Below are 12,310 nucleotides of genomic sequence, written 5' to 3' on the forward strand. Positions count from 1 at the left end.
ATACTCTCAGTGATTATTAGTAACGCCGATACTAAAATAACAGCGAAATTTCATACCGTGTCGTAAAACAGCAATAAAAGTCAGTCGACTGAAGCAAAATGTTTATGGATCATTTTTCAGGACCCGAGCGATGAAAAATTATGTTTCGAGCAAGTAGGGGGGTGTGGTATTCAAAACGGTACACAGCTAAAGAGATTCGCTTTGAAACTAATACAGGCCCAAGGAGAGACCATGACATTTACTCGTTGAACAAGACTGTTGTAGTCTATGTGCCTAATAATTTTGAAGCCAAGAATAGAAAAGATCTTGTTCAATCCGCATTCATACTTTTTCTTTGCAAGAAAATTACAATATAACGTATTCCTGGCAACACCCTCAATAATTAATAATATGAAAGTCTGATTTAACAAAAAGAATACGAGATTAAAAATTAATATAATACATTTAAAACATTGCGTTTAATTTTTGTTCGTTGTTAATAAGAAACAAGGATACTAATGGCGTAATTCAAGATTTGGACTCACTACACATTCCCGTCTTCTGTAATGTTCCCAGACTTCTCCACTTACGTCTAACCGTGAATTATGTTTAGAACTTTGAATTCCAGTCCTGAAAACTCCTTGACTCCATTGCAATCCGTCTCCATTTGGGGAGAAGATTGGTTTGAGAATGAAGATTCACGAGTCGAACTGCCTCCATGCACTGTCGATCCAAAGATCATTTCGACTTTGGGGGCGGTGTGAGAAATGATAAACTGGTCGACTGACGTCAATTCTGGTGTTCTTCATACGTCACAAACAACAACGACTGGTTTCAGCGTGTCGTATCCGCTGTTCATTTGCATACGTTCCTCGATTTCAAGGAAGAACACAGATCTAAGGCGTTTGAGAACGCAGTGCTTACAAGAATGTTTGAACCCGGGACTGATTAAGTGACAGGAGGCTGGGAAAAAGAATCACAATGAGGCGGTACATGATCTGTGCTCTTCACCAATTATTATTATTATGAAGATGATCAAATCAAGGAAGATGGGCTTCAAGCCATCGACACCTCTTACCAGCCCGAAATTAAACAATATCTTGTAATCAGGTAACTGACAAGAGGCGAAACTATACAACACAAGTTTTTATGTTTTAAGAAGAACATCCTGTTGTGTGTTGAACGATAGGTTGGCAGTCCGTTTCGACGATGATTTTTTATTTAAGTTTCGATGTTTATTAAGATTCCACTACATGTTTCCACCTTGAGTGATCATCTTCAGGTGTTCGAAATTGATATGGCTGCTAATTTGTAAACAAATGTTCTGCTGTTGACTTCACCACGTACTGGGCTGTGCCTTAAGCTGCTTACCTACTTAGTAGAGTGGACTATGTAAGTGTAGTTGCCGGTGGGACGCTGTGCCTGAACTGAAGTGGTTGGTTGATGCTGAGTGGTAGATGTGGGTGGATAGAACGGTCTTTGGGTATTACTGAAGTTTATTAGGATTTCAAAAATGGGGTTCTTGCTGTCTGGGTTTATTTCGTTTAAATAAACGTCCTTTTGACACTATTATATACGCTGAATTAACCTAGTGCGCTCATGTGACCGCCTCTTCGAGAATTCTCATTATATCTTCCAAGGTGCCACATAAGCGTCTATTTTGCAGAATATGTTAAGGAAAATCTTATGTTAGGCTCATTAGCTTTTATATCCCTGATGTGTTCCTTGAACCTAGTTCTGAAATTTATGCCTACGTGTCCAATATAAGGTTTGGCTTCAACGGGAACCACGAAAACCATGCCCGGATAGGATATAGCTCAATAAATATGTTTTTTTTTTTTAGACAGGACGTCCCTAGTAAACCACGATGTGCGACATACGTTTATTTCTTATAAGATTTAAGAATGCTGAATCACGTAATGAAATCAAGCAGTATCGAATAAGATAACAGAATGAGCGAGAGAGAAACCAGACGTTGCATGTTTTAACAAAGGGGAGAGAGAAATCGCTTCTACCGAACTGGTCAGCCCGCAACTGGGATTCGATCAGAGCAATCCGAAATACATAAGACGCAGTAACCTATATATTAAGCTGTAATTCCAAGAACGAAAAACATTACACAGTGATTTACAGACGAGTCAACACTGACTTATCGGCGTAGAGATTAGACGGAAAATGGTTTAATGACAATAAATCCTGGGATCTGAAGTGAAGCTGATGAGAAAAACGTACACAGATTTAAGCAGTTAAGCCCCAAAGGTCATAGTGTACGGGTCGCTTATCGATATGGTCCGGGGAATATGTCGGTGTAGAACCTCGGTATCGACCGCTAGCAGAATGCACGGTCAATGCCAACTGCAGAACTCCCCTTTCTTTACAAAATCGCTCTCATGTATTTTTAGTGAAGTGTACAACTATTTATTAGTCAACTCATAAACCACGTATTTTTTAGGTCACTTTCTCTCAGACTTGTAAAAAAAAAATGCTGTAAAAAAAGACGAGGCATTTGCAGCGTGCAGTCCGAATGTTAACGTTACGTAATGGTCCATTCTGTCGATGTGGATGGACAACAGCAGAAAACCTTGAGGTAAATTTCTCTCTGCCTACGGCATTTATCAATTAGCTTCTTCAACACCGCGCGTGTGTCAAAGGCTTCGAACCTTCGTAAGAAGGGGCCACTGACCGGACAACGCAACATGACAAGATAAACGAGTAGATATGCCTAAATTCTTATCTTAGTAGCACTGGGCAAGGAACTGGGGAGACGAGGTGTTCGATAACAAAGATTACTTGTTACTTTCGATTTTAGTACTATATACAGTCAGGCTCCGTTCCCAAAATGCTACCAGTGGACCAGCTTCGTCTAACTGTGCCCGATATGTAGACGACGAACAGAAACATTATCTCCTTTGTTTATTTAACGACGCGTCGAATGACAGGATTAACTAAGAATGAATTATAAAGTCACAGAAAGAAGCGGTCGTGGCCTAATTTAAGACATCCCAGCAGTTGCTTGGAGAACTCTCAGTCAGGATAACCGATATTCGGACCTAGATTTTAACCAAACAGGAAACAGAAGTGCTATCCACTCGGCCACGACTTATGGTCGGAAACATTACCATGAAGATTTCTGTTACTAAATGAACATCTAATATATGGGAAAGTAAGCCTGCCCCCATGGACAGGCAAAACGTCGTACAATGAGTGCATACACAGTGCCAGTTGTCAGCCTTTGAATCCTATGTCGTCTAAACAATATTTAAGATTTCAGTCCGTACCGCTAAGAAAACACAACACTTCACCATTACAAAGATAACTGGTTAATGCTCTTCAATGAAATAATCACTGTTTATTCTAAGAATTATACGAAAATCCACACAAACACTGGGAGAAACGCAGAGCTACGGAACGTTAAAGTAGATTATGCACATAATTACCATTTGACCTTAAATGGTTAAGCTTACATTAACTTCTTACAAGGGGATCTCTGTATAAGAATTTACTGTCACTCAACCACAGAAGAGCGCAGAATCAAACTATTGAAATATTTTACGAACAGCTGCGTTAAGTCGGAGGATTTACCAACCAATTTCCAGTGATAACATGATTTAGAGCTGTAATTAATTACCGTCAAGCAGACATTAAGACCAAATAAAAATAAAAAAGACACTCGGTTATGACTTGATGAAAGAAAGAAAAATCATACTTCTCTGAATATAAATCAAACTTCCACTTCATCAGAATGACCTGTTTTTATAAACGTTTTCACAGACTGCAGACTCGAATTGTAACTGAGGGCAACATTTCTCTGTGAAAACGCAAAACACAAGCTCACGCCCTCAAGATTTACGGATCCTATCTTGATTTTTATCACGTTGTTTAAAACTTCCTAATTTCCTGTAACCAGGCGTAAAACTCGCCTTCTCGACTGAAGGAACGAATGACTACGGTGTAAGTAAGAGTATTTGCAACAAAATACCATTTTATATCGAGTTCCACACAGCAGTTAACTAAACTTCTACTTCGACGTGCTGCGAACAGACGGGTAGCAAAACCGAACTTCCATACAACCGCGGATCGAAAGCGTAATTCAGATACGTCTTGCAGGTTTCCTTACCCCACCCTGATTACGGCACAAATTAAATTCTGAAATCTGGAAGCTTTCTGAACTGGAACTGCGATTTTAAACTTCGGCTCTGCGCTCGATAACATCCCTCCTTTTAAGAAAAAGGCACAGGAACCATGCTCCTTATTTTAAAGAAATACGACAATTTGAAATGTCTATAAAGACAATATTTACATAACCACGGGTGTCATGCATCATATAAAAACACACACGTGGCAATGAAGGCGAACTAATTGTCGGTAATACGGGAAACCACTGATTGCAAACATCCATATTTATTACCACAGAATTCTGAAGAAATTCAAACCATGCTTCCTCTTGCTTTGAATTCTGCTGGACACCAGTCACATTACTTAGGTTACTGTACACTGAAGAGTAGCGCGGAAAATTCATACAACTTGTTTAAACTGGGGTCTGCTCTTCAATTAAATAAGTCAAGGCTACAGTGTGTTGAAGCAGTTTCCGCTGTCAAACAAAATAAAATACCAGTTACCCTCACAAAATTTACTGATTACGTACGCACAGCTAATACCAACACTTCATCCACAGACATTATCTCACTCCACTTATCTACACACTGATAAAAGGTAGGAACTGAAGAAAAACTATGACAGCCAGAGAGAAATTCCAAATGCACCTACCTAACATATTTTGAGAAAAACTAATAATACCAATACCTATCCTTCAGAGTCACAATTACATATATTAGATCCTCTAACACAATATTTTACAAATGCATCACTAATAGTAAGTTGTATTAGTCCCTGCGTCACAGCACACAGAGTTAATAAAAACGAAACATTAACAATGAATGCATCAGGAAGACATCAAACATAAGAGTGAAAATAAAATGAATTATACTGTGTTAGGTTTACAAACCCAGAAGAATAATACAAGAAACCAACATCTTCATGAAACACGAAGAGAGGAACTGGGGAAGACCAACATTTTCAAAACCAATTTTAACTTGTACATACAATTATAAATCCCGAGGTAGCAGTTAATCTTTAAGGCGAATTTTGTTATGAAAAAAAACCGGCACATTATACGAGTGAAGGATTTAAAACCCCTGTAATTTATTTAAATGCTATTTAACACCGTACTTCTTCGATGTCTGACTCAGCTTAGTTAGACGGGCGTACAACGAATTTCATATTACACCAAGGAGTCACACAATCTGACAAAAGATCTTAGGGAATCACGATATTGACTGGAGAGACAGCACAACACACACGCAGTTTCAGAATACTCAATACTGCAGATACGATTTTAAAAAAAGCAATGATCTCACGCCGATCTGCGTAACTGCATCTATAACGACAGAAGATAACTGATAGTCGCTGAGCTAATGTAATGAAGAACATTCTGCTAATATGTCATGTTACGCGTTCACGGAATGACTTAAATAATACAAGTGACATGATCATTATCAGACTAACATGAACATCAACACAGATTATGTAATTAAGTAATAAAAATATTCTTTCTATAACACCGAGAAGCTTCTTCCACGTGTCAATTACTGATGACAAGAAAATTAAATGCAGAATGACCACCTGGTACTTACGAACGAACAAAAACGCAGTTGGTTTGTTATTGACACGTACATGCAAGCACAGCTGCACACTAATCTATAAGATCACGTTGGATAAATACGAGCAACACTGTACACTATTCAGACGGTATTAGCGAGGACACTAAAATTTTCCAGCCCTACTGAACACTAAACGAAGTCGAACTACTTTTCACGCCTGATTATTGAAAATAAATTAAATTACACTAACACAACAACATATTCAAACAAACAGCAGTGAGGAACGCGTTGATTTTGTTACAGAAACTGAAATGTGTAAAGGTCCGACCTTCGGCCTGCGTCAGACTTGCCTTGCCCCTGCCGTGCCGCAACCCTCACTGCGCTGTGAGAGCCTGGTTGCAGCTGCCGGCAACAGTTTCGCCTCTGCACGCCCAACAGCAAGCAAGCAGTCTAACCAATACGCTTTCTCGATGGCTGCCACAGCATCCGATCTGACCTTCGTCCCAAGGTGTTGCTACAGCACAGTAGTCCTATAATGATGGCTGGCTATAGAATGTTCGATAAATTACGTCTGTGGCATGATACAAATTCATTTCGGAGTGAAAGCAAGACTGGTTTAAAACGTTATGCAAACGCATGTGAACGCCCCTTCTCATCTGAACCTTACATATTACTGTCTGACAAGGATTTGCTAGGGCTCCAATAATATTTGGCCGATCATATATTATACATAATTTTTTCCTCAAATGAACACATTACGTGCATCGTCGGTTGCTTTAAGAGGAAAGACGATACGTTTCTTCGAGTCAGAACCGTCAGTGTTAGCTCAGACAATCCGTATCTCTATTAATGATTACCAAAAGTGACGTAGTTTTAGATAAGAAATGACATCTGAAGCGAAGTATTTTCTAGCGTATTTCCTTGGTTAGCTGTGCTATTTTTATACGATATTTTATTCTTTGTAACATAAAATCCACGGCGTAGAAACAAAGTGCTTGAAAATGTCTTCGTAAAAGATTTTTTTTTGCGCCATGAAAACAATTACGCATTCAAAGTAAATAACAAAGCTGCATTCAAATGAAGATGTTTTGGCGAAAACGGTTGAATGTATGCTCACAAAATTGTAAGTCACGGGCACGTGAACTGAGATGTGAATATTTTTGAGATACCCAACTTATTCAAAGTCTTTTAAGTAACACGTAAACTGTAATCGTTACTTTAAACGGTAATTCATCTTTATAGCCAAGGGGAAAACGTCGAAACCAAATTTCATGAAAATCCATTAAGCTGTTTTCAAGTTGTATTCTGTGCCTACTGACGATTTTAATACGCGATCCGTAGGGATGAGGAAGCGCTTAAAGCCACTACACCCTGATGATGATGGCGGTAAATACCTTCGATACGTCGGTTAATTTCTACGATATTACAAGGTGCAACAGCCTGCAAGACAGACAAGACACCTCCATACACTGGCACCATCTAATGGTATACTCATAATTCTGTACCTTAACGGAGTTTTGAAACAGCATGAAAATATTGCCGTGAGAACCTGAAATCTCACCTACATCAACAGTAACCACCATTACTGTGCTGTCCATCAACAATCACACAAACTTTATCACCTCCTGATCCAACACAAAGAATTTCATTTTTTATTCTGCAACAGTTCCGTAACTTTTTACAGACAAATGCGTACAAGAAGTAGGTCACGGAATCAATTGTCATGTGGGACACACGGCGTGGGAGGCTGAGACACTGACAGGAAATAAGATGGAGCCTGAGAGGTGTCGAGGGGTGAGATACCCACACCCTTCCCTCCACGTGCCACGCCCATTCGTGTCCTGGATCGATAGCACACTGGATTAGCCCATCTGTTACCATGCCCTAGGCTCTTATTGTAAAAATAGACGTCACTAGACATAATAGACTTTCCGATTTCAACAAATGCATATTCATAAGAGATTAAAATGTATCGGCTGTTGTAGAAATCAGTACGAACAGAAATCGGGCTCTTTAATAGAACGACAGAAAACAACGAAAGGGTGTCTCACAAAATGGTAACCAAATCTTCAGCTATCGACCGTCTGAGAGTAGTTAAGATGCTGCCTACCTCTGTCAAACGTTTTCATACATCCGTCCATGCCGAATGGTATGCAGTCAGTACGTACCTGCAACAAAATAGAACAATGTACATGATTTCTGTCGTTTTCTGTCTTAATTAAGAATTAACAGACATTTAACTTCCAGCTTCTGGTGTGAGGAATATATTACATCATTAAACCTGGTAACTCCTGAATAGAAGTCTGGAATAACACCGCTAGGCTACACTTGTTCAGAAGATAAACATGATTAAAAAACATGCAGCTAAAAGACAATTTTAGATTTTATGTAAGCCAGAAATACGCATGACCCTACTAATCAACTCCATGGAGCACAATTCTTCTTGAGAAGCCAGTAGTCGCGGAACCATAAGTCAACACATTTTAATGAACCAGAAAGTTCACGACTGTTCAAGAATCACTGGCATTTGTTGTGAACCAGATGAATTTAACCTACACCCTCCAACCACATTTAACATCCATTTTAATATCATCCTTCCACACCCGATGTAATAGCGAAAGACACATTTGGCATGCAAAGGGATCCTAATGTGACGCGTGCATCTCGAAACCCTGTGACCATCTTGAGTAATTCAGAATAAACCTACCTAGATTCAGCACTAGCAGAAACAAAATTCAGTTCAACTAAAAGGTAAAATTTCCACTCAAATTTTCACCGTTCAGATAATTTGCCACAGACATACAATACCATTTTCCAGCTCCTATTTCCGAGGTGTTATCTGACAACCCATCTGTCACTTTAATGGACGAATATTTTCATGTTAATATGTTTGGAAATTTCTGTGATGTGTTTACCGAACGTTTAAAACGTCAACTTCATTGTGTACACACACAAGGTTTAAGAAAACAAATTCACTTGTTTAGGCGCATAAGATGATGGTTAGATCTCTCCCTACACGAACATCATAATTTCGGATATCTTCCCGTTTAGTTAAAGACCGAATTCCTAATTTTCTATCGTCTTTCACCAGAATTTCCAACGGCTACTCAAAACTGATATTATCTAATATTAAAGGAACACTAAAATACACAACACCAATGGGCGACTGTAGTCAATGCGATGACCACAGGCTTCGATTCCCAGCAGAAGCAAATTTTCTCACCTCGCTACCGTGTCCAGACCGACTCTGGGGTCCACCACCCCATCAACCTGATCGCTGGGTAGCGGGGGCAGGGGGCATTTTCCTGGGGGTTAAACGTCCAAGGCGAGAAGCTGACTACTCGCTCCATCAGGTTAAAAATGAGTGGCACTATACCTCCATACGCCGCGTTTTGTTTACAAATTGGTCTACATTATCATCAAAAGGACTTGAAGGTAATGTCTGCTGTCTTCCATGCTATGACTGTTCTGAACATTGAAGAAGAACGTTTGATACGAAAAGAATTCGTTCAATGGCGCGTCACGGCTCGCGAGCTGGGTACGAACCGCGGGCCACGGTATCACACCACTCCAGTGCGCTGGAATGACTGTGTTACTGCGTGATCACTAACAGTGTTTTGTACGCATGATTCACACTACCAGTAAATCACGCTCACAAGAATGATCTAATCCGATACAGCACGCACTCTGATTTGTAGCAGCACGTGCTAAAACCCATGAAAGATGAAATGAACTTCACGGCCCAGAATCCTTCTTTGGAAGGACAGTCCGAAAAAAAAGTACGCCCTTTATGGAACCAGAAGTATCACTGCGGTGTTTCCAAAATTTTCGACGTCTGAGGACAGCCAACATATTACATTTTAACGTCGAAATATAATAATGATACCAATATATGAAGCCACGGTGATCTAGCGGTTAGAACGCTGGCCTTGTAATCAATCCTGGTGTCTCGGGTTCGATTCCAGGCGGTGCCCGAATTTATAACTTGTGTTGGGCAAGGCCGTGGTCTAGGCAACACGGAGTTTTCCTCCGGGGGCTTCCCCGGTTTCTCCGTGGCATCCCAACAATTACTCCATTCACACACAGAAGAAGATGAGCCGGGATAGCTCAGTCAGTATAGTGACTAGCTACGGGCTGGACGACCGGGGTTCGATCCCCGACGGGGGCAGAGGATTTTTCCTCTAGCATCTGCGTCCAGACCGGCTCTGGGGCCCACCCAGCCTCCTATACAATGGGTACCGGGGTCCTTTCCCGGGGGTAAAGCCGGTCGGGGCGTGATGCTGACCACTCACCCCCATCTAGTGCCGGGGTCAAGGAAGAGAGGAGCTATACCTCCTCTCCCTCCCAAACGCCTACATGGCGTATAGTGGGACAAACTTTACTTGGGCAGGATTTTTCCTCTAGCCTCTGCGTCCAGACCGGCTCTGGGGCCCACCCAGCCTCCTCTACAATGGGTACCGGGGTCCTTTCCCGGGGGTAAAGCCGGCCGGGGCGTGATGCTGACCACTCACCCCCATCTAGTGCCGAGGTCAAGGAAGAGAGGAGCTATACCTCCTCTCACCCCAAAACGCCTACATGGCGTATAGTGGGACAAACTTTACTTTACACACAGAAGAAGGCAATGGCAAACCACTTCTGGATCATCTGCCAAGAACGTATATGAACAGGTCCCAGTCCGAGAAAAGGATGGAAGGATCCTGTTCATATGGACCTGTCGTCAGACAGAACACTAAATAATAATAAAACCAATATATTATTTCAGGAAAGACACAAACACGGTCAGCTGCTTAGCGCAAGTAATTTCTACCTTGATTCAGGGAACGTCATGTATAAGGCCCGTAACGCCCTTCAGAAATAAGTAAGATCAATAAGAAAAACTGCTGGGGGTTTATCAGCTGAGTACAAACCGCCATAAGGGTGGACTCCGTTTCGCTTCTACCCCTTTCCTACCCGTACAACCCATATTCCTTTAAGAATTCGACACATGTGAGGTGCAACTGAGATGTTTAGAAAGAACGGGTACAACTGATATTTATATTCAAACAGAAGAAATGAGTAAAATTCTGACAAATATTGGAGGATTTGAGATTCTCACGGCGTTTTAACCCAGAAGACAAGAAAATGTTTGCACACAAGAACATTTCTGGCTCCCTTGTTTTCTTACTGTCTCTAGAATTTAAATTTGTGAAGTGTCTCTTAGTGATCGCGCCAGTAACGTCGAGTGGGCATGTTTGGTCCCTGTCTGGCAAGGTTATATACGATAACGTCACGAAAAGTCACGCGGGGATTCCCCATTGTGGTTGCGTGGGCGAGGCGTCTCGATGGGGATTCCACCGAGTGGTTTCAAGGTCAGTTTCGCACGCAAAAACGCATGTATACATTCACGTGCCCGATAACGTTGTCCGAATTTTACCAGAACTGAAATGTATGAAGAAATATTTTTAAAACTCGATTATATACGTAAAATTTAATGAAAATACGTTTAGTATTTCTGCAGTTTTTTTACATGTAACAGACAGACAGTCGTGACGAAACAAATATTTTTGTAACGTCATTTCGAAAATGGTTAAAGCATCCAACCCCATGTTGTAAAAACGCTGAAGGTAACGGAGTCTGGTACTGAAAAATATTCAGGGTGGAGAAATTTTTGGAATAATTAGAAAAGCATTCGGAATTCAAAGCAGTATTTTAAAGTTTATAAATCACGCTTTCCATCTACATTCCAGACAAGATTGTCAAAGAACAAGTTATGGAAGTTCTGATAGGTAGACCTACGAGCAAAGAATGTGGCTTCTACCAGAACACGACGTCCTAGTGACACAGAAGTATTAACAAATGGCTTGAACCTCAATTCGTATTTCATATCGAAGGAATGCACTACTGTGAATGGTAGATGTGTGTATTAGATATTATTTCTGAGACGCAACGTACGTCAGACTATTCATTACAAGGATGTCCAAACATTGGCACAAACTGTGGTTTGGGCTGGTAATGGTACCTCAGATTTTGAGTAACTTGACAACTCAATAACACTCCAAGCAGCAATTTTTGTGTGTGGGCGTAAGATAATTTTTTTTCAGTTTCGTTATGTTTCTAAGCCTAATACCGATTAGAACCCTATTCTCACCCAGAGAGAGGAACATTCAGGATAACATAACCCTACTATTTCCGGAGGCCTCTGCCACGAGATCTCTTGGGAATCAGGCACAAATGGGGACACTACTGAGTCATCAGAATGGCATCTCAGCGGCTGTCACGTCATCTGGACAAGTTTTAGGCGAATCCCAAGTGCATTTCTACTTCATTTCAGACATCGGATAACGCATTACAGTGGCAGAGAACGACAATCATAGCAAGAGCTAAAACACTTGAATTACATATTGTAATCGGCAATTACGCAATTTATGAAAGACAACGTTAACTCTGAAGCCAGCCCTGTACCTTACCTACACTGTGGCCGAGAAACCATTATTACTGAACGGTGATGCAGGCCTGTTAACCACAACCCAATGACATACTCCGATACAGTGTTTCAAAGTTAGATTCCTCTAGATAACAAGCCTGCGCTGTAGTAAGTGGAATGTTTTCTTATTTGAAACAGCACAGCATTCAGCACTGAAGCACACTACTTACTAATTTCATTCAACGCCAACTCTAAATGCCACAGATGC

At 40.8% G+C, this 12,310-nt stretch overlaps 1 protein-coding gene across 12 annotated transcripts in view; it reads right to left on the bottom strand.

Annotated features, from left to right (window-relative positions):
• The window catches only part of numb (NUMB endocytic adaptor protein), a 50,234-nt gene that overhangs the window by 18,286 nt on the left and 19,638 nt on the right, over positions 1–12,310 (bottom strand). For 3 of the 12 annotated variants that reach the window (XM_087347110.1, XM_087347105.1, XM_087347108.1), the window contains one exon: positions 7,750–7,807. The exons of 3 other annotated variants lie outside the window; for them this stretch is intronic. Coding sequence is in view for 4 of the 9 variants with exons in the window: in XM_087347102.1 (XP_087203228.1) it covers positions 4,388–4,498 (111 nt within the window). In the remaining 5 variants the exon portion in view is untranslated. Of the gene's footprint in view, positions 1–4,387; positions 4,570–5,989; positions 6,170–7,749; positions 7,808–12,310 lie in introns of those variants that run through there. 6 more of the 12 variants (XM_087347107.1, XM_087347109.1, XM_087347102.1 and 3 more) reach the window with 5 other exon arrangements.

This window comes from Zootermopsis nevadensis, unplaced genomic scaffold (genome assembly GCF_977971745.1).
Source record: "Zootermopsis nevadensis isolate Lab colony 2312 unplaced genomic scaffold, Znev_1.0 Znev_ptg000011l, whole genome shotgun sequence".
NCBI classification, from domain to species: domain Eukaryota; kingdom Metazoa; phylum Arthropoda; class Insecta; order Blattodea; family Termopsidae; genus Zootermopsis; species Zootermopsis nevadensis.